The sequence below is a fragment of the Aethalodelphis obliquidens genome, unplaced genomic scaffold, assembly GCF_003676395.1.
Source record: "Aethalodelphis obliquidens isolate GAN/ISIS:26980383/991018 unplaced genomic scaffold, ASM367639v1 scaffold46, whole genome shotgun sequence".
Taxonomy (NCBI): Eukaryota; Metazoa; Chordata; class Mammalia; order Artiodactyla; family Delphinidae; genus Aethalodelphis; species Aethalodelphis obliquidens.
The window spans coordinates 300,350-323,542 of NW_020837990.1; the positions used below are offsets into that span (position 1 = coordinate 300,350).

Consider the following 23,193-nt stretch of genomic DNA (forward strand, 5'->3'; position numbering starts at 1 on the left):
GTGTGTGTGTGTGTGTGTGTGTGTGTGTGTGTGTGTGTGTGTGTGTGAGAGAGAGAGAGACGAGGGCATATCTGGGGGTGTTTTCTATGGCTTCTGCCATCTCTCAGTAGAAGAAAACGTGCTTTCCATCCTCTCCCCCAAGTTAAGCAAGGACCCGTGGAGCACAGAACAGGCCTCCTGGTTGCTGCCATGGCCCCTCTCCCCAGCCCCTCCCTGACTGAGCTGCACTATGAGTTCCCCAATCCTCCCTTCATACCTCACCCTCCCCAGCCTCCTGCCTCTGGTTCCACCCGCCCTGATCCCTGGATCCCTGAGTCCAGGAGTTCGGATGACATCTGTGCTCACCCAGTTTTTCATATGAACCATAGCCAGGGTTGGTAGGGCTGCCTGTGGCTCCCGTGCTCTATCCACCTGCATCTCTCGATCACCCTGACCGCTACCTGCTACCTCAAGTGTGGGGACTGCTGAGATGCTCTGTACCACCCCTGAGAAACAGGCTCAGTTTCCCAGTGACTCAGATGGGTTCTGTGGCTGCAGTGATGCTATGGCCTTCTTTAAGGCTGTTCCCGGCCCAGTTCCCAGCCCCTTCCCCAGTTGCCCATCCTACACCTGCCTAAGCGTTGACCTATATTTTAAGCTATCCTCCAACATCATCCCATAAGACTGGGGAAGAGGCTGGAAGCCACCTTCAAGGAGTCCTTTCCAGCAGCCTCCACTGCGGGCCTGGGGTGGGGTGAGGTAACTAGGGCAGAGACGAGGAGGGCTGGGCACTTTACCCTCCCAGGACATGAATGCCCTTGTCTGAGCCAGGCAGGGGATCGGAAGGGGGATTTCCGGTCATGCGTGGGATACTGGTCCTGTCATTCTTGACCTTCCTTGAGCTTCAGTCTGTCCAACTAGAAAATGGGTTTTAAGGAGTTCCTCTTCCCGCTGTCCAGATCTCTCCCACCGTGGATCAGTACCCTTCAGAGGCTGGAAGCAGAAACGTGGAAACTCGGTCCCCAGTGTCTGGACGATGATGAACAAGATGTGAAAGATGGCCATTAGCCTTTATTTCCAGAGAGCTGAGGACGTCTGACTTCCAGAAGAGCTCGCCTTCTCCCTCCCCGACCTTTCTCCATGCTTTTCCCCGTGTCGCCTCCCACCTGGCCGCCCCCTCCAGCCCAATCTCTCTCTTTTTTTTATTTTTATTTTTTTGAATTTTATTTTATTTATTTTTTTATACAGCAGGTTATTAGTTATCTATTTTATACATCTTAGGGTATATATGCCAATCCCCATCTCCCAGTTCATCCCACCACTGACCCCCCTGCCCCCCCCCCCCCCCAAGCTCTCTTAAGCCGTTCAAAATTTGGAGAAAATAAATCTCACTGCACTAATTCAGGGAGAGTTTGAGCCTCGTTGGTGCAGAACAAATAAAAGGAGTGAACTGGCATGACATTTTACTGCAGAAGAGAGGTCGTTTCCAGCCACTAATAGAAAGGATCTGACACAGACTAATAAAGAGAAATGAATTTCTCTAATGGCCTCATTTATCACATTCAGCACTGTGCCTCTGCCTGGGTGCCGGGAGGGCGGGCTGCCCCGAGTGCGGACAGTGCCAGGAGCGGGGGGCGAGAGAGGACCTCAAATAAGATTTTATTATATCTTGTTTCCTTTTCGGAGTCCCCACCCCCAGGCCCACCCTCATCACCTCTCCCCAGGAGCATCTGAACCAAAAGCAAACTCAAGATATACAGTTCTTGTTAACGATCCAGAGAAATAAAGAACCCCTCTCCACAGAATTGCAGTCTTGTGCTAGCTTAAGAAGGTGATTAAACCGGATGTGTTGATTTCTACAGGGGTTTAAGCTATCGTTTGGTTTAATTACTTCTGACATTTCTGCCTTCGTTGTTTTCTGCATCACCCGAATTCGCGGGCCTAAAATGCCCAGCCTGGGGCCAGGGTGCGTAGGGCTGCCTCTGGGAGCGCCCCAAAGGGCCTGGGTCTAAACAGGGCAGGATTTTGGCTGAAGCCCTTTGCAGAGTTGAATGTCACCCTCTCTCCAGCAGCAGCGAGGCTGAGACCCCTCGCTGAAGCCCCAGATTTTCTTGAGGGCAAAGCGATCCGGGCCCCCCTCATCCCCCCACCCACACACATATTTCTAGTGAGGCTTCTGAGAGCATCCTCAGGCAGGAGAGCTTCAGCGCCTTCCATTTTACTCCTCCCTCTTTCAAGACAGATGTTCTCACCGCAGATGGCCCAATAGGTTTCCCTAACATTTTCGAAGACCTCTTGGGATGGAGACCATAACTTCCTTGGTAATTTTTATACTCGTATCTAACTGCAAGTTCCCCTATAAGGCTGAAGCTCATTTCCTTTTGCTAAAAGGACTCAAAAGAAGACAAGTGGACTTTGTTCTGCTTCCCTTCGTTCCTCCTTGGACAACCTGGGTTAAGAAAAACATTTTTTTTTAACATTTCTTTCTGCTCATAGGGCCATAAACAGAGAAGCAGAGATAGGAAAAAGAAAGGATGCCAAAATACAGAGCTTCAACAGATAACAAACAAGGACCAACAGTACAGCATGGGGAACTATACTCAATATTTTGTAATAACCTATAAGGAAAAGAATCTGAAAAAGAATATATAAAACTTATATATATATATAAACATATATATATATATAAATAAAACTTAATCACTTTGCTGTACACCTGAAACTAACACAACATTGTAAATCAACTATACTTCAATTAAAAAAAAAATTTTTTTTAAATAGCGCTTCAGAGAGGCTATAACGCGAAGAACACAAGAAACACGGAACAGATATGAAGAGAGAAACAGAGCCCCACAGCTGGGGTTGGGGGTGGCGATGACAGTCACACACATGGGGGGACGTTAGTGTTGAGCTCCCTTTCTGGGTGGTAAACCTTGTGATTCACAGTCATGCCACTCTGTCACTTCTGAGCCTCTCAGTCATCCCTCGTTTTGTGACCTTGGCCAGAACTGCAGACCTCAATTATGGGTCCAGCCAAGTGTGTGGCAGCCTGCCTGGCTGTCCGCTGCCTCTCCCTGTGACTGACCTTGGAGCCCCCAGGCCTGTCCTGTGCCTCCCTTCACAGCCCAGTGTCAGCGCTCACCACCCCCTGAGGCTTGGCTGCTTCCTCCGATGGGGATGGGGTGGGATGTCAGAGCCTTTGACCCTTCCTAGCTGGGATGAGAGTGGACGGTCCAGAGGAGGGAATGTATAGTAGGAAAGGAACATTTCTGGATGGAGGTTTTTGGTGATGAGGCAGTGGGACCAGAGCCTGGTCAGGGTCAGACCTGTGCAGAGGATATCAGCCACTGGCCAGTGAGGTGGGGGTAAAGGGGGGCAAGCATCGACCCAACCTGGTCTCCACGGACACACACAGCGGAGGTCTCAAGTTGTCAAAGGCCCACCACCCTGGAAACCCTACCCGGGGGCTGGCATTGTAACCCTTTATTTCTAGTGCCCCAGGTCAGGTCACTGAGATCACAGAATCAGAGACAATACCCTGGAGGCACCTTTCAGGACGACTCCTGCCCCTTTCCTGGGCATCTTTTCATGGCCAGAAGGCCCATTCCAAGTAGTCATTCTGAGAACTACAGTGCAATCTCTCCTTGATGCTGATAAAACAGAGTCAGCATCATCAGAGCACACCACGGTGCTTCACAGTATGGCCTCAGCTTTCTTGTCAGTGTTTCTCCTGGATAGACTCAGTGGAGAACATGGTAGTTGAACAGACAGCAGGTGGCCCCGGGCTCCTGGCACCTTCATCACCCCCTCAAGGACAGACTTTGGAGACAGATAATTAATTGTGTGACTCTGGGGCAAGTTACTGAATTTCTCTGAGCCTCAGTTTCCTCTTTTATAAAATAGGGATAACGCCACCTACCACAGAGGTTATTGTTAAGAATTACATGAAGGAACAAGTAGAGTGTCTGGCACTCAGTAAGCTGTCAATTAACGCTTGTTCCATTTCCCTGGAATGGCACAGGGGCACCTTTTCTTATTCAGGTCAACATGGACGCTATCCACTCCAATAAATGTATAATCCCATCTCTACTGACTCATTTGGCAGGGAAACAAGCCCACATGCCAACTCAAATAGAGGCACAGAAAGAGGAGGAGGAGGGGCAAAGGACAACTTACTGGACCTCGGAACCCCATTTTTGAAACCAAAAAACACTGCCAGTAAGAATTTATTTTTATTTCCCACAGGACAATGATTAAATTCTATTGACTACAGTTGTCTGTGCACAGATCTGTCTTCCTCACTACATGGGGAGCTTCTCTGGTCCACGAACTCGTCTTACCTCTGAATTTCCAGCACAGTGCCTGGCACAGAGCAGAGGATCAATAAATATTTGGAGGATCAATGAATGGGGACAAATGAATGAACGAAGCGAGCACTGACAGCAAGCGGAGATTCTGAGACACAAGCCTAAAGTTCTTTCGGGCCCGGAATCCACTCCCCTGTGGTACCCAGGTCAGCTACAGCCATCTGGCAGCTTCAGCCACAGTTACTACAAAGGGCCCCAGTTCTCCTCTGGGCTCTGCTGGGTGTGTGGGGTGAGGGCTGGCAGGGTCTCAGGGGCAGACGAGTAAGTGTGAAGGAAGCGCTCGGCCAGCCCTCCTCTCCTCCCCTCAAAGGCACCAGATGGAGAGAGCAGAGTGGGGTGGGGGAGACCAAGCCAGCAGCTCCTGGTTGGATGTATTTTTACTTCAGGTGTGACGTTGAAACCATGCGGGTGTATTTTTAGTCCTGCCCAGTGGGCGGTATGTTCGCCTGGGTTGCCTTGGAGAGGACTTCTTCTTGTTGCTAAATTGGAATTGCATCTGCTGGGTTCCTGGGCTCCAACCAGCTCTCCTCCCCCAGGTGGGTGGACAGGTCCATCCCTGGTGAGTGTGGGGCTCAGGGGAGGCCACAGTCTGCTTTGTCTCCATCCCTTCACACACACACACACACACACACACACGCATGCACACTCACACCCTTCCCTCCTGGCACATTAAAAAAAAGTAATAAATGTGAAATCTCAACAAACTGGTTGTTAAGGCTGGTCTACAAGGGCAAGAATACAAAGAACCTAAAATTTGAGACCTGGTAGGATCTCATCTCCAGCCCCTTCATTTTCTCCCCAGTTTTACTAAGAAATAATTGACATGCATCACTGTATAAGTTTAAGGCATGTAGTATCATATACTATGAAATGATTACCACGATAGGTTCAGCTAACATCCATCTTCTCAGATAAAAGAGAAAAAGGAAAAGAAAATTTTTCTCTTGTGATGAGCACTCTTAGTGTTTACTCTCTTAACTTACCTAGATATGACAGGGCAGTGCTAGCTATAGTCGTCATGTTGTACATTACATCCCTAGTACTTCCTTCTTTTATAACTGGAAGTTTGTACCTTTTGACCACCCTCCTCCGTTACCCCCTCCTTCTACCCTTCACCTCTGATAACCACAAATCCAATCTCTTTTGCTCTAAGTTTTTTTTTAGATCCCACATATAAGTGAGATCCTACAGAATTTGCCTTCCTCTATGATGTATTTTACTTAGCATAATGCTTTCAAGGTCCCTCCATGTGAATAATATCCCACTGTATATATAAGCCACAACTTCTTTATCCATTCATCCATCAGTGGACATTTAGGTGGTTTCTGTGCCTTGGCTATTATAAATAATTCTGCAATGAACACGGGGGTGCAGATGTCTTTTCGAGTTAGTGTTTTCATTTCCTTTGGATCCCCAAAGTGGGACTGCTGGATCATAGGATAGTTCTATGTTTAATTTTTTAAGGATCCTCCATACTGTATTCTAGAGTGGCTGCACCAATATACAATCCCAACAGCAGTGCACAAGAGTTCCCTCTTCTCCACATCTTTACTATCACTTATCTCCTGTCTTTTTCATGATCAGCCTCTTCATTTTAAGGGGAGGTAACTCAGGAAGAGAAAACAGAAGTATCTTTCCTGCAGTTAGGCAGCTCGTGAGAGGCAGTTTCTATCCAAGTCACCAGAGAGCCAGCCAGTCCCCAAAAGAAAGCACTGGGGGAAGGTCTGGTGTGGGAAGGGGAGCTCCATCCATTATGTCATGGCAAAATGACAGTGACACACATCTGGTGGCACTTCGTAACTTACATTTCATGTGCTTATTGCATTGAAACACCCAATATTTTTATTATTCCCATTTTACTGATTAGCAAACTGAGGGGCCATGTGGTTAAAGAATTACATCAGGCTAATAAGTGACTGAGTTGAGATTTCAATCTGGGTATCCAAACTCCAAATTTTGTGTTCTTCCCCCTTTCCCAGGTGCTGTTTTTGAACTATTATTAGAATCACTTCATCCTCCTCTCCCTTTTTTTCTCTACTGGCCTTGAGTCCTATGCGTCCTGGGGTCACAGAACTGAGCTGCCACGTTTACCCTTTGAGCATCAGGACCCGTGCAGCACAAGACGGTCTCTACCTCACCAAACAGGTTTCCAAAAGAACTTGCTCTCATAATAATACTTCTGTGTGTTGGAGAAGGCTTTGACGTTTTTAAAGATCTTTCATTTTCTCATCTTATGCCTACCCTGTGGGAAAGTTTATCTAAAGAGGCTACATGAGTTGCTCAGTGGTAGAATCAGAGCTTAGGCTGAAGTCTTAGTCCTATGTTCTTTCCACTTGACCACAAAATGGCCCAGTGCTTGGGAAAATCAGAGAGTGGGGCTTAGAAGGGCTAGACTGGCTTAGTCCAGCCCTGGTGAGAAGCCATGGGCCATGTGAGCCCTCAAAGGCCAAGCTTGCTGGCTCCCCGCCCCTCCCACCTGATGCCCCCCCCCCCCACCATTCGCACCAGCGGGAGGCCCAATGGCTGGTGTCTTCCCTCTAGTAAGGGGGACCGATCCAATCTAGTACTTGTCGCAGTAACTCCTCACAACTGTGGCCACCATTCACCGTAAGCCTTGTCTGTGCCAAGCACTGTCAGCTGTTAGCATTGGTTATCTCCTTTAATCCTAACATAACCTTGTGAGGATAAAAGTCATTGGGATTCCAGGCTCCTGGATCTCTTATCTGTGTGCCTTGTCTTGGTGGGGTACCTGGACTCCTCAGCTCTGCCTCGGCCAGGTGGTGAGCTGTGGAAGGATCAGGACCCGCTGCCTCTGAACACACCTGCTCTCTGAGCCAGGCAGCCGCAGCCTCTGGGCCTGCCAGCGGCATGTGCAGAGGCTGGGTCCGGGGTGAGAGCCTTCGAGATGCCGGCAGGAAGGGCAGGGAACAGGTTTTGCCTGGTGCCGGGGAAGAATTGAGCACGGGTTGACTTTCAGATTACGGCTCCAGCAGGATCGCTCCCCTGACTGTAGTCAACAGCTACAGTTATGTTTGCTCAGATGTCAGTGAATCCAACTGCTTCCAAACGCAAGGAGTGTCTGCTGGAGCCCCAGCCCATAAAACCCAGCTCAGAATGCAGCCTGGAACATCCGCTCCCAGCACCTAGTCCAGAAGCATCTGGTCCTGACTCTTCTGCTTGGAATGGCTAAACTTCTCCCACACCCTTCTCAGGCCACCTCACCCAGCACGTCCCAGGAATGACCAAGCTCTATCTATGCCAGGGAAGGCGCAGGGTTAAGCCCCGGGGTCAGCTCCCTGGAGACAGAACACCCCTTGGTCACAAGGTGGAAGAGTTCCCTCAAAGACAATTCATTAGGAAGTACCAGTTCCCAGGGTCCTGGCCAGGCAGCTGCTAAAGAGGACAGTCACACAGCAGCCAGCCCCTCTGCCCAGCCCCAAGCCCAGGGGGCTCCCGCCTCCCCATTCACCAGCCCGGCCCCAGGAGAGGCCGCTTGGCTATCATTTCCCTTGGGCTTCACCTCCCTTGGGAAAAGCAGTGCTACTCTCCTACACTGCGCTGTGGGCCAGAGGCCTTGCAGTCAATTCCACATAGAGTTTTTTGAGCCCATTAGATGTGCCAATTTTATATTATAGCTACTTCCTATCCTATCTTCTTGCCACTCCCTGGACTGATTCTTTTTAATTCAGAACCCCTCTTGGAACTTGACACGATGCTTCCGCGTAGCAGAGCTCAGTAAATGTTTAACTGAACCGCGGTGCAGGACCACTCAGCTGGGAGCCCTTTCCTGTCTTGCCTCTTGCTGGATCGCCCCTCAGCATTTACCTTCTAGCCCGACCAACCCCTGTTTCCATTCCCCCAAACATCTCATAGCAGCTAATGGCTGCAGAGTACTCTCCACGTGCCAGCTTCTTTATCCAGCACTTCATGGTATTATCTCATTTCATCCTCATGACCAACCTAATGAAGAGATGGCACTATTTTCAGTCCTATTTTACAGATGAGGAAACAGAGGCCCAGAAAGGTTTACTGCCCAGTGGCGGAGCCAGAATGGAAACCCAGGCGATCGAGGTCCACAGGCCCTATTCTGCAGCCTGGATTTCACCTCCCTGAATGCCCAGATGCCTTACATGCTGAAAAGGCCACGGGGACCATGCTGGCCCCTTTGTTTAAAACACCCCCATCCCATCCCACCCCAGGCAGCAAACACTGATCTGTGTGTTAGATATTATCATATATCATCTCATTTTAGTCTAGCTATGACTATTTCCTTTTTTACAGTTGAGAAAACGGATTCAGAGGGACTAACTTTCCCAAGGCGACCAAGCTGGTTATCACCACATCTATTTTTAGACCTTGTCCCACAGCTCAGCACAGCTGCTCTATGGCCTTTGTCCCTCTAGCTATTGGACCATTAGGATCGAGCCCGAACTTCAGTGACCTTTAGAGATATAGTCTCAAGGGAGCGATCTGAACATTGCCCACTGCCCCGTTCTGATCTTTCCCTAAACAAGTGTGGATTCTAGAGGGATCCGGTCTGAATGCAACAGGGGCAAATGTATTATAAACAAGGCCTTAGCAATGTGTACTGCTTTCTGTTGAACTAGAAGCGGACTTCAGCGTGAACTGTCTAGGGCTGGGTGCTACATGGGCAGAAGCTCTGAGTGTGGTTTACAGAGAGATGAGACTGACAGGAAGAACTACAAACACTACACGGAAAGGCCGAGACTCTGACAGCTGAGAAACTAAAGACTGGTTTGATGTGGGGTTTCTGGAGCTGCTGGGAAGGAACTCATTAACGGATGAAACAGGAAAGCCTTGGAATCTACCTGGAGAACGTGGAGGCATCAGGGCTTTGCTCAAGCAGATGTTAAGAGTTGGACGGCACTGGGTGGAATCTAGGAAGGAGAAAATTCACTGCCTTGGGGTTCGGGTGAGAAATCACAATTGCAAACACTTACATAGCGCTTATTCTGGGCCAGCCTCTAAGCATTAATTCGTTACGTGGGAACATTTCAAATTTAGAACCGGGGAGTGGGCCAGACAGGTCAGTGAGGGCCAACGCGTGTAGGATCGTGGCTAATGCTATGAGTTGAAGCATTCCACAAAGTCGGCTGTAAAGGTGCTGGTCAAACTGGGCACCTGTAACTCGCTACCCGCAGGCGTTTGTGCTTGAGGCTGGGGAGAGCCGACTGTGTGCATCTCTTCCCACCTTTGTTCAGCAGCGCACTGGTAGCTTGAAACGGGCCATGGTGGATGCAGTTACACCACGGAAATCGACAGGTGCTACATGAGGGCTCTCCCCTCCCCGCTCCCCCCAGAGCCCGTTAGCCAGCACACCGGCCTGGAACCATGGAATATGGACGGGTCCTGCCTCGCCTACTTAAGGAATCCGCTCAACAGGCCCTGCTTTAGTACATGCTCGTCCAAGCTGCTGGGTCTAAGGTATTGTGTAAGGCGCTGGGGATCCATCAATGAAAACGCATAGACCCTGACTTCATGGAGGTAACGATCTAGTGGTGGAAACAGAACTAATATTAACACAATCGGTTCAATTGTGAGTTAACGCCACAAAGGAGAGACACAGGGTCCTGCAGTCACCTCACCCTCCGCACCTGATTCGCAGCTCAATTCTCTGGCATTTTTCCTGGAGAAGCAAAGCACAGCTGTCCCCACCCTTCTCTCGCTGTTCCTGCCTCCAGGCCAGCACTTCCTGTCACTAACAGGTAACTTCTGCAGTGCCCGGCGGGCCATTTCCTGGGTCCCCAGACAGTATTTCAGCCTCAGGGGCGGAACCCAGCATGCGCAGAGCCGTCTCAGCAGAGCCCCCTCCTCCCCCACTGCACCTGGCCAGGCCCAGCTCCTGCCACTGTTCTGCTCCCCAGGACATCACGGTTTCCATGGGAACCCACTCACTTCAAAGGGGAACGGCAGAGACTGGAGGGGAGGAGGGACAGTGAAAGCTGGATCAACCTCACCCTCTTGGCCCCGTCTCTGTGCTGCTGGCAACCTAACCTCCAAGCTCCCCGCCACCTAACACCGTCCAGCCCGCAGCCCACCGGTGGAGAGGTGGGGAGGTGTGGTCCAAGCTAAATTTTAACTTCTTGGGGGGAAAACCCCAGGGGTGAGGTGCACCTGCGTTAGGAGAGATCTGAGCTGGGTCCAAGCCTGCGGTCCCCGCTCCATGGGGCCTCCCCTCGGCAGACCCCCTCAGCATTGCTCCTGGGCCACAAACACAATTACCCGCGATGTGCATCCAATCATGGGGTCTGCTCGGATTAGACTGCAATCATCAATCTGAGCGGGAGCTCCCGGCTGCCTTGCTGATTAGCCCAGATGATGCTCTGGTATGATCCAATTAAAGACAGACTCTGCCTCCCTTCCCCCCTCCCCCCACCCCACATGCAGAGTTTCCACATCAGAAAGAACCAATACATTTCATCAGCACATCCTCCTACACAAATAAAACCTCAGGGCACCAGGAGGCTCCCTCCCTCTTGTCGCACTGCCCGATGTCGCCCTGCGGGCCTGGCCAGGGAGGGGCCTCCCCCACCTTCGTTCTTCGAAGTAGTTCAGGGAGGGGCCTCAGCGGGGACACCCAAAAGTCAGCGCGGGCACTAATCTCCGTGGAGAGGGGATGCTTACATTTATGGACATGAAATGCCGACTCCCTGAGGTGCTTTGAACAGCCAGGCCGCCCCAGGCGGGCAGATCTAATTAGAATTACCCGACCCTATGGGAGGTAGAGTGTCTCCCCTCAGCCAGCAAGGGCGGTGGAGAGGGCGGCTGGCACTAATGGGAGAGGGGTGGTCATGGGAGACACCCTGGGGGCCCTGGGGCAAGCAGGGCTGCAGAAGAAAGAACTGGGCAAGGGTGCTGATGTCCCTCTGTTCCGTCGTCCTGAGATGCCGGGCAGCCTTGTTTGGCTGGACTGTTGGTGGTACCCAGCCTGGGATTTCTTCTTCATGGTCAGACAGCTGCAGAGATAATTTGCTCAAATGCCATGGGCTGTGAGGTGACAGCCCCGTGGGAGAGGGTGAATCTCAGATGTGGAGGTGAGGCATGTTGGTTGAGGGAAGATCTGGGCCTTTGTACTTCAGGTGACATCATGGTGGACAGCTCCCCTGGGGACGTGGCCCACCTCCTGGCTGGGCCTGGGTGGGGTCTGAGCCTGGGGTCTTGGGAAGGGCTATGGAGCACGTGGAGCCCATTGGCAGGAACAAGGGAACCGTCTGCTTTGTGCCAGACATGGAGTCAGATGCTGACATGGGCTGTCTCGTCATTCTTGCCGAACCACTGATTAGGTTCTGTCCTGAAACCAACGCTCAGAGAGACGAGTACAAGGAGGAGGTAGGGCTCAAGCCTAGGTTTCCAGAAACTTTATGTTAGGCCACTAATTTGGGGTCTTTCTAGACTAAGATCTGTGCTCACTACAGGTCCCTGCCCCTGGGGGTCCGAGAAGGTGTCAGGAATCCGTCTCCAGTGCGAATATGAATCACCTGGGATCTTGTCAAAGTGCAGATCAGGAATCCTCAGGTCGAGTGGGGCCTGAGATTCTGCGTCTCCAATGAGCTCCCAGGTGACGCGATGCTTCTGGCCCATGGACCACACTTGGAGCAGCAGGGATTTAAAGGGGGTGTGATGACTGTACCCAAAGTCATCAGACCACGGGGCAGTTTTCAGAGGCCAGGCCACTCTCGCTCCCTGCTTCTGTTCCGCCACCAGGCACAAGGTGAGGCTACAGGCCCTGTGCAGCCTCATCTTCCCACGCCCAGCTGCTCTGGCCACTGGCCGTCCTGGGAACACACCAGGCTCTCCTCTGCCGGAAGTTCCTGACCCCCCATTTCTCCTCCTGCTGAGCTCTCTTACTCAGCCTTGAAGATCAGACTCTACTGCTTCCCCCGTGAAGGTTGCTCTGTCAAAGCTCTGACCACTCTATGTTGGTTTCTTGTTGGCATTATGTCTCCATCCCTGGAGAGGCAGGGAACAGCCCATGCATAACCTTTATGATTTACCTCTTTCCCCTGGAGCCCAGCACAACGCCTCCACGTGGTAATAGCAAGGGTTCAAGGCAAGTGTGAAGGGAGGACAGGAGTGTAGGTCCCATGCTGGGGGCAGGGGAACTGGGGTCCTCCTCAGGGTCTCTGACAGGTCCTGTGACCAGATCCTGGCATTCTTTGGGGCCCAAGGCAGAGGTCTCTATCCACAGGAGCTGGGCCTGGCCTGTGCGCTGGGCAGGCTGGGGCCCGGGAGCTGTGTTATCCAGGCCTTGTGTCAGGATCTAGGGATCAGGGCCCACCGCTTTGGACTCCCAACTGTTGGCATTAGAGGCATTCAGCTCATCTGAGTAACTAAAAATAATGCCAGTGATAATGATCATAACGGCAATAACTACCACCATTGCCATAAAGCCACTGTCATGGGCGGGGCTGGGTGGGCCAGTCCACGTGTGACTGGAGTTAGCGCCCGCTGCAGCGCACGCTTAGCCAGGGGTCGGCCCCACTGCTGATGCACGCGAATGTATGTGCTCACACAAGCGAATGTGAGCAAGGGTCCAGCCTCAACACTGAGTGCTGACTTGGGCATCTTTTCTTAGTGATGTGGGCTCCCCATGGACAAAGGATGACTGAAATCCCTGCTGGGACCTCACTCAGGTCTGCCCTCAGAGGACCGCATCTTCACCTCAACAACGTACACAGCACAGACCGGAATTTCCCTGAGCCCTTCCCACCCTCTGCTACATTCAGGGCCCAGCCCTGGGTACAAGGGGCTGAGGCAGAGTAAAACGAGGCAAGCCACCTGCTCTCAGCAAACCGCCCATCTCGGGGAGGGTGCCAGAGCCTACACAGTCGTGTACAACCTCTATTGCTAAACACCAAAGGCTACCATGAATCACAGTGTGGGCCAAGCCCCAGCCGCATTAGAGTCGCCTGGAATGCTTGTTAGACATTCACACCCTCCTCCTACATCTTGACCTACTGATTCAGCATTTCTGAGCACGGAGTCCAGATACATGTGTTCTGACGAGCGCTCCCGGTGGTTTCCAGGCGTACTAAAGCTTTGCTCACAACCGAGTCCTGGATGGCGAGTGCTGGAATGAAGGCGACAACGGGGCACGTGGGCCAGGACAGTCCTGAGGCAGCTGCCCGTTTACTGAGTGGAGGGCTCTGATGCTCGTCAGGGCTCATCTCCCCAGCTGGGCTGAGGAAGAGGCCCTCCTGGAAGACACAGCCAGGCTTCATCTCCCTCCCTGGACAATTCCTGCATGGCCAGCTGAGGGCTCTCTGGAGTGACTTCAGAGAGAAGGGACCTGGCCCTGGCTACTGGCTTCCATGAGCCCACCTGCTGGCCTGCACTCACATCTCTCATGGCTGAGCTGGGCCTGAGGCCACCTGGGGGCTCCTGCGCATGGCCCGGCTGAAGTGTCTCCTACCTGTACACAGCTCGCTTGTCAGCCTCCAGCTGGGCCTGGGGGTCGATGGGGGCACTGGGCACAGGTGTGCTGGCAGCAGCCGAGGGTGCGGCGATGTGGACAGCCTGGGCCTTAGAGGGGGCCTGAGCGGTCGCCGTCATCTGCAGAGACAGAGAGGAGGTGTGGGTTAGTAGGGCCAGGACCACTGGTTCCCCGGCTGGAACTGTGAGGTCCACCTCGTCCTGTGGGGTGTGTGTATGGATAAGAGAACGTGTACGAGAGAAATGTGAGGGTATAACGAGCGTCTATTTGTACATATGCTGCAGTGGGAGGAAAGCTGGTGTTTCCTCAAATGAGAAAATTCTGGGGAACGATTTAGGACCATCCAAAATCAGGTGGTGTGGAAGTGAGCTCACTTTAAAAGCGACGTAGAGGGGCTAGGGGCCTAGATGGGGAGGGCGGCTCAAGAGGGAGGGGATATGGGGATCTGTGTATACATTCAGCTGGTTCACTTTGTTGTACAGCAGAAACTAACACAACATTGTAAAGCAATTATACTCCAATAAAGATGTAAAAAAATAAAATAAAAGTGATGGTTCTTAATGCAAATTAAGGTGGTGGCCTCTGGCCAGAAGCAGAAAAAGACAGAATGATGAACCTTCAAATTGTGCTTATGAGTCACTTGGGCTGTACTGGGCAGTGTTAGGTTTGATTTGATGACTTTGGAGAGCAGGAAAAAAATAGCTGAGTCAGTTCTCAACTGGGCAGAGGTTTATCCCATTTAACACAAGCCAGAGGTAACTTTTAATGGTTTTGACTGACAATTGAGTGTTCTGCAAATTTGGTTTACCTGGGCACTTGAAGATAAGCAGGTTGTAGTGGACGATGAACAGATTTCTGTTCTTAGCCATAACAAATATTTAGCGTAGTGGTTCTCCTCCTATGTTACATGTTTTTGAAGGTGCCCCTGGGTTCCCAAGTTTGTGCCAATCAGAGCACCTTTTAAAAATATATTCTATATTGGACTTTCCGTATAAGATTTCATTTAAAGAAATGGTTAAATGGCTTTTAAATTTTGGGTAACCATCATAACAGAACTTAATGCTTTTATATTTTATTTTCCTTAAATGGATCCCTGAAATGTCACGTGTGGTGACATGCCTCAACTATTGCTTTCCTCCAACCGGCCCACAGAGCCTGACAGCTCTCACCCACTGTGTTCTTGGACTTGACGCCCTTGTCTGCCTCCCGAGCTAATACCTTGTTCACACCTTCATCCCCGGCACCCAACTGACACAGACTGGATGCTTAGTGTTTGCTCAGAAAATGAATGAGGGAATAAACAAGTGAACACACCTTGAAAGAATCTTATACTTCACAGCTGGAAAGTTTATCATATGATCTAGGTCCCTGCTTTCTGGAAGAAAGAGTACTGTACTTCCACGAATACAAGCACAAAACACCTGCTGTCTCATTTTCTTCATTAGATCTCTGTTCACGTGCCACATCTTCACAGTAAACTAGAGTCCCTCTGCCCCTGCTATCCCCTTACTCTGCCTTATTTCACAGCCCTTATTATGACTATATATTTCATAGCCCTTATCATGACCAGATACTATATATCTACTTGCTAAGTTATTTTCTCTCCCACCTCCAACTCAAATGTAAGCTTAAAGAGGGCTGGTTAACAGTTGTGTTCCAAGGGTCTAGAATAGCCTGGCACTAGTCAATGCTCAACAAATATTTGTTAAGTGAATGAATTAATGAGTGATGGGTGGTAAATAAAATTGAGACTATAGAAGAAATATACTGTATCCCCATCATTTTTTGTTAGGAAGAAATATCCTTGTCACTGTTAGCTGAGCTGGGGGAACTTTCCCAAACTCAGTGCTAGACAGAGCATCATGGTACCTTGAGGCCAGCAGGGTACAATGCTTGACTCTTACTGTCTCCTGTTAATAGCTTTTTGACTTTGAGCAAATCCCTCAACTTTCCTAAGTTCCTCCTTTTCATCAGTAAGCAAACTGGTGTCCTTTTAGGATTCATGAGTATTAAAGAGGTGCTATAAGGAAGAAAGTAGAAACAAATGCTGTTCTAATTTTCAAAATACAGAAATAAGGTGGAATCAGACAAACTAAGTATACTTCTAATCTTCACATTGATCTGGGCTAGTTTCTTTCATTCACCAATGCAACTTTCCCAATACTTCTCAAGTCGCCACCATGTACTAGGCACTGGGGTGACTAGGATGAATGCCTGCTATAATGGAGCCCAGTTCTGGGGTTAACATGATCACTGAGCTGGCAGATCGGGAAAATGGTAGACACTTTCATTTCCATGGTGTAAATGACCTCAGCAAGGTACCTCCCATGATATCCTCGTGGAAAACATGGAGCGATGTGGTCTGGTGGACAATTGTGTGGATTAGGAAGCTACACCCAAAGGATGACAATTAGAGGAGAGATGTCAGAGGGAGGAGGGCTTCTAGGAGATGCCACACGCTTTCTCCTCAACTCTCTTCTTCAATATTTTTATCAGTGATTTAGAGGATGTCTGAAGAAACGCTCAACAAACTTATGGGTGACGTGAAACCGGGACCCGAACGATCTTTACAGATTTTGGCAACGTGCTAAGTCTAATAAGATTAATTCTCGTCTAATAAGTTGGAATTTAACACTTCCAACACTTCAGCCAAAAAAAAAAAAAAAATCGATAATATAAGTGCAGAAGAGGAGAGACATCGTTTAGCAGCACCTTTCAGTTGACGGAAGGCTCAGTATGTCCACAGTGTACTGTGTCTGTCAAACAAACAAACAAACAAACAAAAACCCCAAACTGATGCTCTGTGAGGACCTATCAGCAGAGGCACAGCTCACACAAAGCTTCCAGCCCCACCTACTGAGCTGAGACAGGTGCAGGGAAGTACACTCAGAGGAGAGTGGACCAGGCTGCTCAAGGGATTCTGAGGAATATTTGCAGGGATCTGCAATGTTAAGGAAGATTTGGGGGATGGGAGGGAGATGGAGGGACGTGAGAGCCCCCTTTGAATATCTGAATGAGGGATTAGATTGTGTCAGTTCTGTTCTGTATGCCCTAAAGCGTCAAACTACAACCGATGCTTTACATCTGTAAAATGCAGAGACACATTTGGGCTCAACCCAAATAGTAAGTTTCCAAGCCTCTGAGCTCTCCAAGGCTGGGCTGGGCTGCCTCCCGGAAGTGGTGAGTTTTCACTGGTGCAGGGGCCAAGCAGAGACTCCCGCGGAGGCGATGGACGCTCTCTAGCTGGGTGGGCTGGCGTAGGTGACATCTGAAGCCCCTTTTAACAGTGACAGGCTCGGACGCCGTGAGGGTGCTTTCATGACCACTGCCCACCCCCAGGGTTGGCGTGGGGCTCAGATTAGATGACATAGGGTGTGTAAAAGTGCTTTGGAAACTCTATAAAGTTTTCCCCATATGGAGGGGTGGTTGTAGTTCTTCAACTCCAGCACGTGCATCTTTCATAAAGCAATGCACAGCTACGTGCATGGCTCGTTTAAGCGTAAAATACAGGGTAGGCTGGTGTGCTCTGCTCTGCTCAGTCCACTAAGGGTGAATTTCCTCGTGTCCTTGAAGGAATCCACAAGGGGTTTCTATGCAGATGAGCTTCTAGGAGTGGGAGGACTGAGGGGAGGGGCTCCTTTTCCTCTCACCTCCCCTTTCTAGACAGGACTCTGGGGGAAGGTGCGGCCAAAAGCCCAGCTGGGGCCCAGAGGAAAGTGTAAAGTCTGTCATACAGAGGGAAGTAAGTCAGAAAGAGAAAGACAAATACCGTATGCTAACACATATATATGGAATCTAAGAAAAAAAAAAAGGTCATGAAGAACCTAGGGGTAAGATGGGAATAAAGACACAGACCTACTAGAGAATGGACTTGAGGATATGGGGAGGTGGAAGGGTAAGCTGTGACAAAGTGAGAGAGTGGCATGGACATATATACACTACCAAATGTAAAATAGATAGCTAGTGGGAAGCAGCCGCATAGCACAGGGAGATCAGCTCGGTGCTTTGTCACCGCCTGGAGGGGTGGGATAGGGAGGGTGGGAGGGAGGGAGACACAAGAGGGAAGAGACATGGGAACATATGTATAACTGATTCACTTTGTTATAAAGCAGAAACTAACACACCATTGTAAAGCAATTATACTCCAATAAAGATGTAAAAAAAAAAAAAAGCGGTCACTTGTCAGCATCCCAAGCGCCGGCCCCAGCTGAGAGGCTGTTACTGGGGCTCAGAGAGCCGGGACGGGGGAGAAGAGAGCAGAGCTGGCCTGAGGAGGACGATGGTTCAAATTTATTTAGCTCCTGGGGGCCAGTTCAGCAAACTCTGCATTTCCTCCAGGTTGGGAGAATGTTTATCTTCAAATAGATTTCTTCTTCTAGCCAGAGACACCCATTTCTCAAGAACTGGAGCTCAGAGGGAGAGGCCCGCAGCTGTCCCAGGGCCCGGGAGCAGGGGGATGAGGGTGTCGGGTGGTGAGGTTTTGGGGGAAGGTTCTAGGCCTAAAGAACAGAAGCGGGGGGAGAGGCTGGACAGATGGAGGGCGGAGATCCCTTGCTCTGGCCTATGAAAGCCAACTGGTAAATTGTCAGGAATTTTGCAAGCCGGTTGATATCATATCGGTAGCCTGAAGCTGACCATGGTGGGAGTAATTACACCACAGAAACTGGCAAAGGCTGCAAATCAATCCTCTTTCTAACCCCCAACCAGAGAGCTGGTTGTTAAACATTTATCAGCACACCACTAGTGTCAGAGTTTCTCTCCAGGTAACTTTCTCCTATTCTCCTCGATCTCGCATATGAAGAAACTACACTCTATGAGGCCACTTGGTGTGCCCACAGCTGGTCTCAGACCCGGAGCCTTCCTCCAAGGACGGCACTGGACATCCTACCCAGGCAGGCTGTGAGGCTTGATTAAGAGAATAGGATAACGACTAGCGGGTGGGGAAGGATGGCAGCATTCCCCAGGAGGGCCTGCCCGCTGGGAGCTGCGGTACTGGGTCCAGAACCTACACAGGGTCCTTGCCGTCCTCCTGCCTCCCACAGATGCTCTAGCCACTGGACTCTTCTCTATCATCCAGCTGGAACCAGCCCTGCATTAAGCTGGGAGCAAAAGGGCCCTGTCCAGATTCTCAGTTTGTGACCCCTTGAGATGAAAGTTCCTGATGCCCTGCAGGGGCTGAGAGATCCAGCCTCTCCGACAGTCTAGTCTGGCCATGAAAATGAGCAGGGGATGCTGTGTGGTGTGGTTTACAAGGTGCTCACCTGCCTACCTAGTCGCCCTCACTGACACTGGAACGCCCCACTGATACTTTCCTTCCTGCTAAGGCTCACCCTTTCCCAGTTGTAGGGGAGAGTGGCACGTTGTGTTCCAACAAGCTAATGATGTCTCTCCCTGGGGGCTCACGTCCAACAGGGATCCCGTGCAGTGGGTTGGTGGCACTCCCATTTTACATATGAGAAAACAGAAGCCACTGCAGCAGAGAAATTGCTGGAGACCACAGACAGTTTCTGCCGAGGTTGAGACAGGAACCAAGGGCTTTCTGACTAAATCACACTGCGGGAGTGATCGTATTTAATTACTTTTCTTTGAAGAGGAGAATAGGAAGACTTTTCCCCTGGGTGGAAAGGGGCAGAAGAGGAAGGGCGCTAGCGTCAGATGGAGTGTCACTCCCCAGCATCAGGCTCTGGGTCTCCCTCGAGCCCACCCATCCTGTCGCCGGCCCCCATCTCTCCAGCCCCCAAAAGACCTCACAGATCAACTCCCCAAACACTGGTCGTGCCAGAAACGGTGCTTCCGGTGGAACCCAAGTAGAAGAGCGGGGTGGTCTGTTAATTGACGGTGGCTCAGTGCTACCGTGTTCACCTCCCTGACCATGCAGGGCTTCGAGCTTCAGGGCGCACAGACCTGCAGCGGCCGCCTTCCGCCAGCTGCCACGGAGAGCTCCTCCCTTCTGCTCCCGGGAGGTGGGAGCAGGTGGCTCAGATGGGGGATACTGCCAGGGTCTTTCTAGCACCCCAGGGAGGGAGTGTGCACGAGACACTGGCATCAGATAGAACGGACTCCCGCCTTTGCCACTCGCGGCTAGCCGACCTTGGACATGTAACCTTGCCTCTCCGGGTTTCAGTTTACTCATCTCTGAAATGGCACTGACGCTCCCGACCTCTCACCACTGTCGTGAGGTTGGCTGCCTCCCTCAGTGGATGTGGCTGAGCATCAGCTACGGGTCAGGGCCCTCTGCTCTGGGCTTCCAGGCCCCGAGGACACCGTTCAGCCACGTCTGCCCACTTGCCTCTCCCCCCACTAGATTGGGGCATCCTGGAGGACAGGGACCACATCTGTCGTAGCCCCAGCTGCAGCCCCAGAGTCTGAGACAAGAGTGTCCACAGCACCTACGGGATGCAGGGATGACTGGTGTGGAGTGGGTGGGCCTTCCCATCCATTGATACCTTTTCAGCTGCACATTGACCCTCTTGACCCCGAATGCCTCAGGCCACAACAGAGAAGTCACAGTCCCCGACCACATATTTATCGGGAGTGGTGGGCATCCAGCCCAGAGCTGGTCAATCTTTCTGATCCAGGGTCCTCATCTACACATTGGGAGTAGTCATAGCTAAGGTGCAGGGTAGTCAGCATTAAATGAGATAATATATGCAAAGCAGCGGGCCTTCATAGGTTCTCAGCGCACGGTGGTTACCGTTAACATAATCCCTGCAGCCACACTCCAGTTGGCCACTTTTGCTTCTGTGACCTGTGCTGCCCTGGGAGTCCTGACCCTGCTCTCCCATAAGCACCCAGAGGAGTGGGCGAGGCGTGGGCCCCGGCATAGGGAGAGGGGCCGTGGTATCGTGGAAGGAGACGTTACCCATCGCTCGCGATGTCACCTTGGACTAACAGCTCAGTTCCTCTGAGCCTCAGTTTCCCTCTCAGGTAAACATGGAGCTAATAGTACCTCTCGCCAGGCCTACAGGGACCATATGTGGGGGTACATTATTGCGCACCCCGGAGGCTCAGTGAATCTCGGTTTCTAAGCATTTTTAATGCTTCTTTTTGCTAGCCCTGTCCTCTGAATCCAAACCCCACTGCCTGTCCACACCCGGCCCCAGACACCCTGGCACCTACACCTCCCATGTCCCCCTGCGTACACCTGTCCCCCTGCAGCAGCCCTGCTCTTTACGACGCGTACATCCATGCACCTCCCACAGGTCCTTTCTGCAAACCCTGGGCAACCTAGGTCTGCACCTTGCCAGCATGACTCAGCACAGACACCCCTCCTAAGGGGACACCCCTCTTCTGACCTGGCAGGGTGCGGGTTGCCCATCCCCAGAGCTGGCCCACCAGGCCAGGGAAGCCTTGTGTTCTGAGAACATGGGGGGCTGCACAGGCCCAGCCCACTAGGGGCCGCTGAGGCTCCAACAGGGCAGGGTTGGGCTGGGCTGAGCTGGGCTGGGCCTGCCAGGGGGGCTGACCCTCCCTGAAGGGCCAGGGCAAGCCAGTAGAGCCAGATCTGGTTTCCTCGCAACCAGGAGAGAGTCCAAGGACCTGGGATGAGGTCAGGGCTTGAAGCCATTTAGTAAATATCAGGTTTGGCCTGAACAGGTGGGGGGCACAAAGGATGGTTTTTGGGGGAGGGCACAGCCCACAGGGCGCCCCAGGCCGGGACCTGCTCACAGACTCAGCCTTGTCTCCGGTACAGCACCCCACCCCTTGCCCGCACCCCAGCAGACCCTCCTGCGTGTGGGTGCCTGAACCCGCCCGATGCTTTACATCTTTATGCCTTTGCATCTGGGGCTGCCTCAGCAGGACCTGTCCACGCCTCCCCACCCTGCCCCCCCAACCCCCCATCACATGCAAACCTACCCCTCTTTCAAGACTCAGCTGGAGGCAGCATCAGCTCTCCCAGGAAGCCTTTCCCAATCCTCCACACCTCCTGCCCAGGTAGCCTGGACCCCCGCCTTATCTGCCTGTGCATCAAACCTTAAACCCCATAACACTTCAGGCCCCCATTTGTCTGTCTCCCTGAGTGGACTGGATTCCCAGCTCCCATCATCATGCCTGGCTCCCATGGGGTCCCAGCATGTTTGTTAAATGACTGAATGACCGACTGGTTGAGGAAATGAGAGAGTGATGTGTTAAAAGGCTCAGGAATCCAGAATGGAGAGGAGTCAACCATGGCTCCTCCAAATACCCCCCAACCCAGTCAGTCCAGGGACAAGAAGGGCCGGAGCAGAGAAGGGCAGCCCGATTTCGCTGAAAGAGCCTCCTGGAACAGCAGGCCTGGGTCACCTACATTCTCATCCCAGGACCGACCAGACAGAACAAACCACAGGAAAGTTACTTCGTGGTGTAAAATGGGGGTCTTAAGCAATCAATTAACTTAAAAGGGTTTGTAGGCAGTGGTTTACAAAATGAGGCTTGAAAGTGTTTGCCGCCCTGCCTGCACTTCTGCGGGTTGCTGACCCGTGGCTAAAGGGACGAAGGCTGTGGACTTTCACCTCCCAGCTTCGTGCACTTTCCTAGGCACGGTCTTTCCCATCCATCTCTGGAGGACTCCTCGCTTGTATAATAGTCCCACACCAGTGAGTTCCAGTATGTTTGTGTATGTGTGTAAGGGAGTGTGTTTACAGCTAGAAACACATACTTGATATGCCTTTTGTGTTCCCAATACAAAGGAGAGTAATTAAAGTTCAATCCAATCTTGGCTACTGGAGACGTACAGAAGATAGAGTGAAGAAATCAATGTCAGGGTCATGGGTGAAAGAAAGCTGGAAAACACCATTGGACTTTTCACACCCACACTCGCAACAACCCGGTGAGGCAGGGAGGGCAGAAGTTATTCCCACTTTACCGATGCAGAATGGCCCCAAATAAGCTCCGTTAGGGCGGGAACTATTAATTCTGTGTCCCCGGCACGTGGCACAGGGTCTGCAAGACCCACAGAAAGCACCTGATGTTTATGAAACGGCTGAGTGAATGAAAGAAATAGCGCTGTAATTACTTGTCCACATTTGTATAATTCATCAGCAGTGCAGTGGGTTCCTGAATTTCTACCGCACTGAGTTGACTCAGCCCACGCTTCCTGCTCCAGACCACAGACTCCAAAGACAACACGCAACGAGGGCCGTGCTCACCCATCCCCCTCCCGCCGGGCTACGCAGGCACCGGAGCTCCTAGCAGATCAACCGGAAAGGGGGGCAAAGCAGGTTCCAGCTCCTTAGGCCCGCTGCTGATGGATCACCTGTTCCTGATTTATTTTAAGCTTTGTCTACTCGGGCCATTAACTATTTTTGTAGCTGTTTAAAGCACTCATTCTGCTTGGAAGCAAGAGGATAGACAAAATGTCTGTGTTTTTTGGGTAAATATAAGAATTCAGGTAGGAAGTTCATCAAATAAAAA

At 51.3% G+C, this 23,193-nt stretch overlaps 1 protein-coding gene across 1 annotated transcript in view; it reads right to left on the reverse strand.

Moving 5' to 3' along the window:
• The window catches only part of PKNOX2 (PBX/knotted 1 homeobox 2), a 186,039-nt gene that overhangs the window by 47,123 nt on the left and 115,723 nt on the right, over positions 1-23,193 (reverse strand). Inside the window, exon 4 of the mRNA XM_027081894.1 lies at positions 13,780-13,919. Coding sequence (XP_026937695.1) covers positions 13,780-13,919 — 140 coding nt within the window. The remainder of the gene's footprint in view (positions 1-13,779; positions 13,920-23,193) is intronic.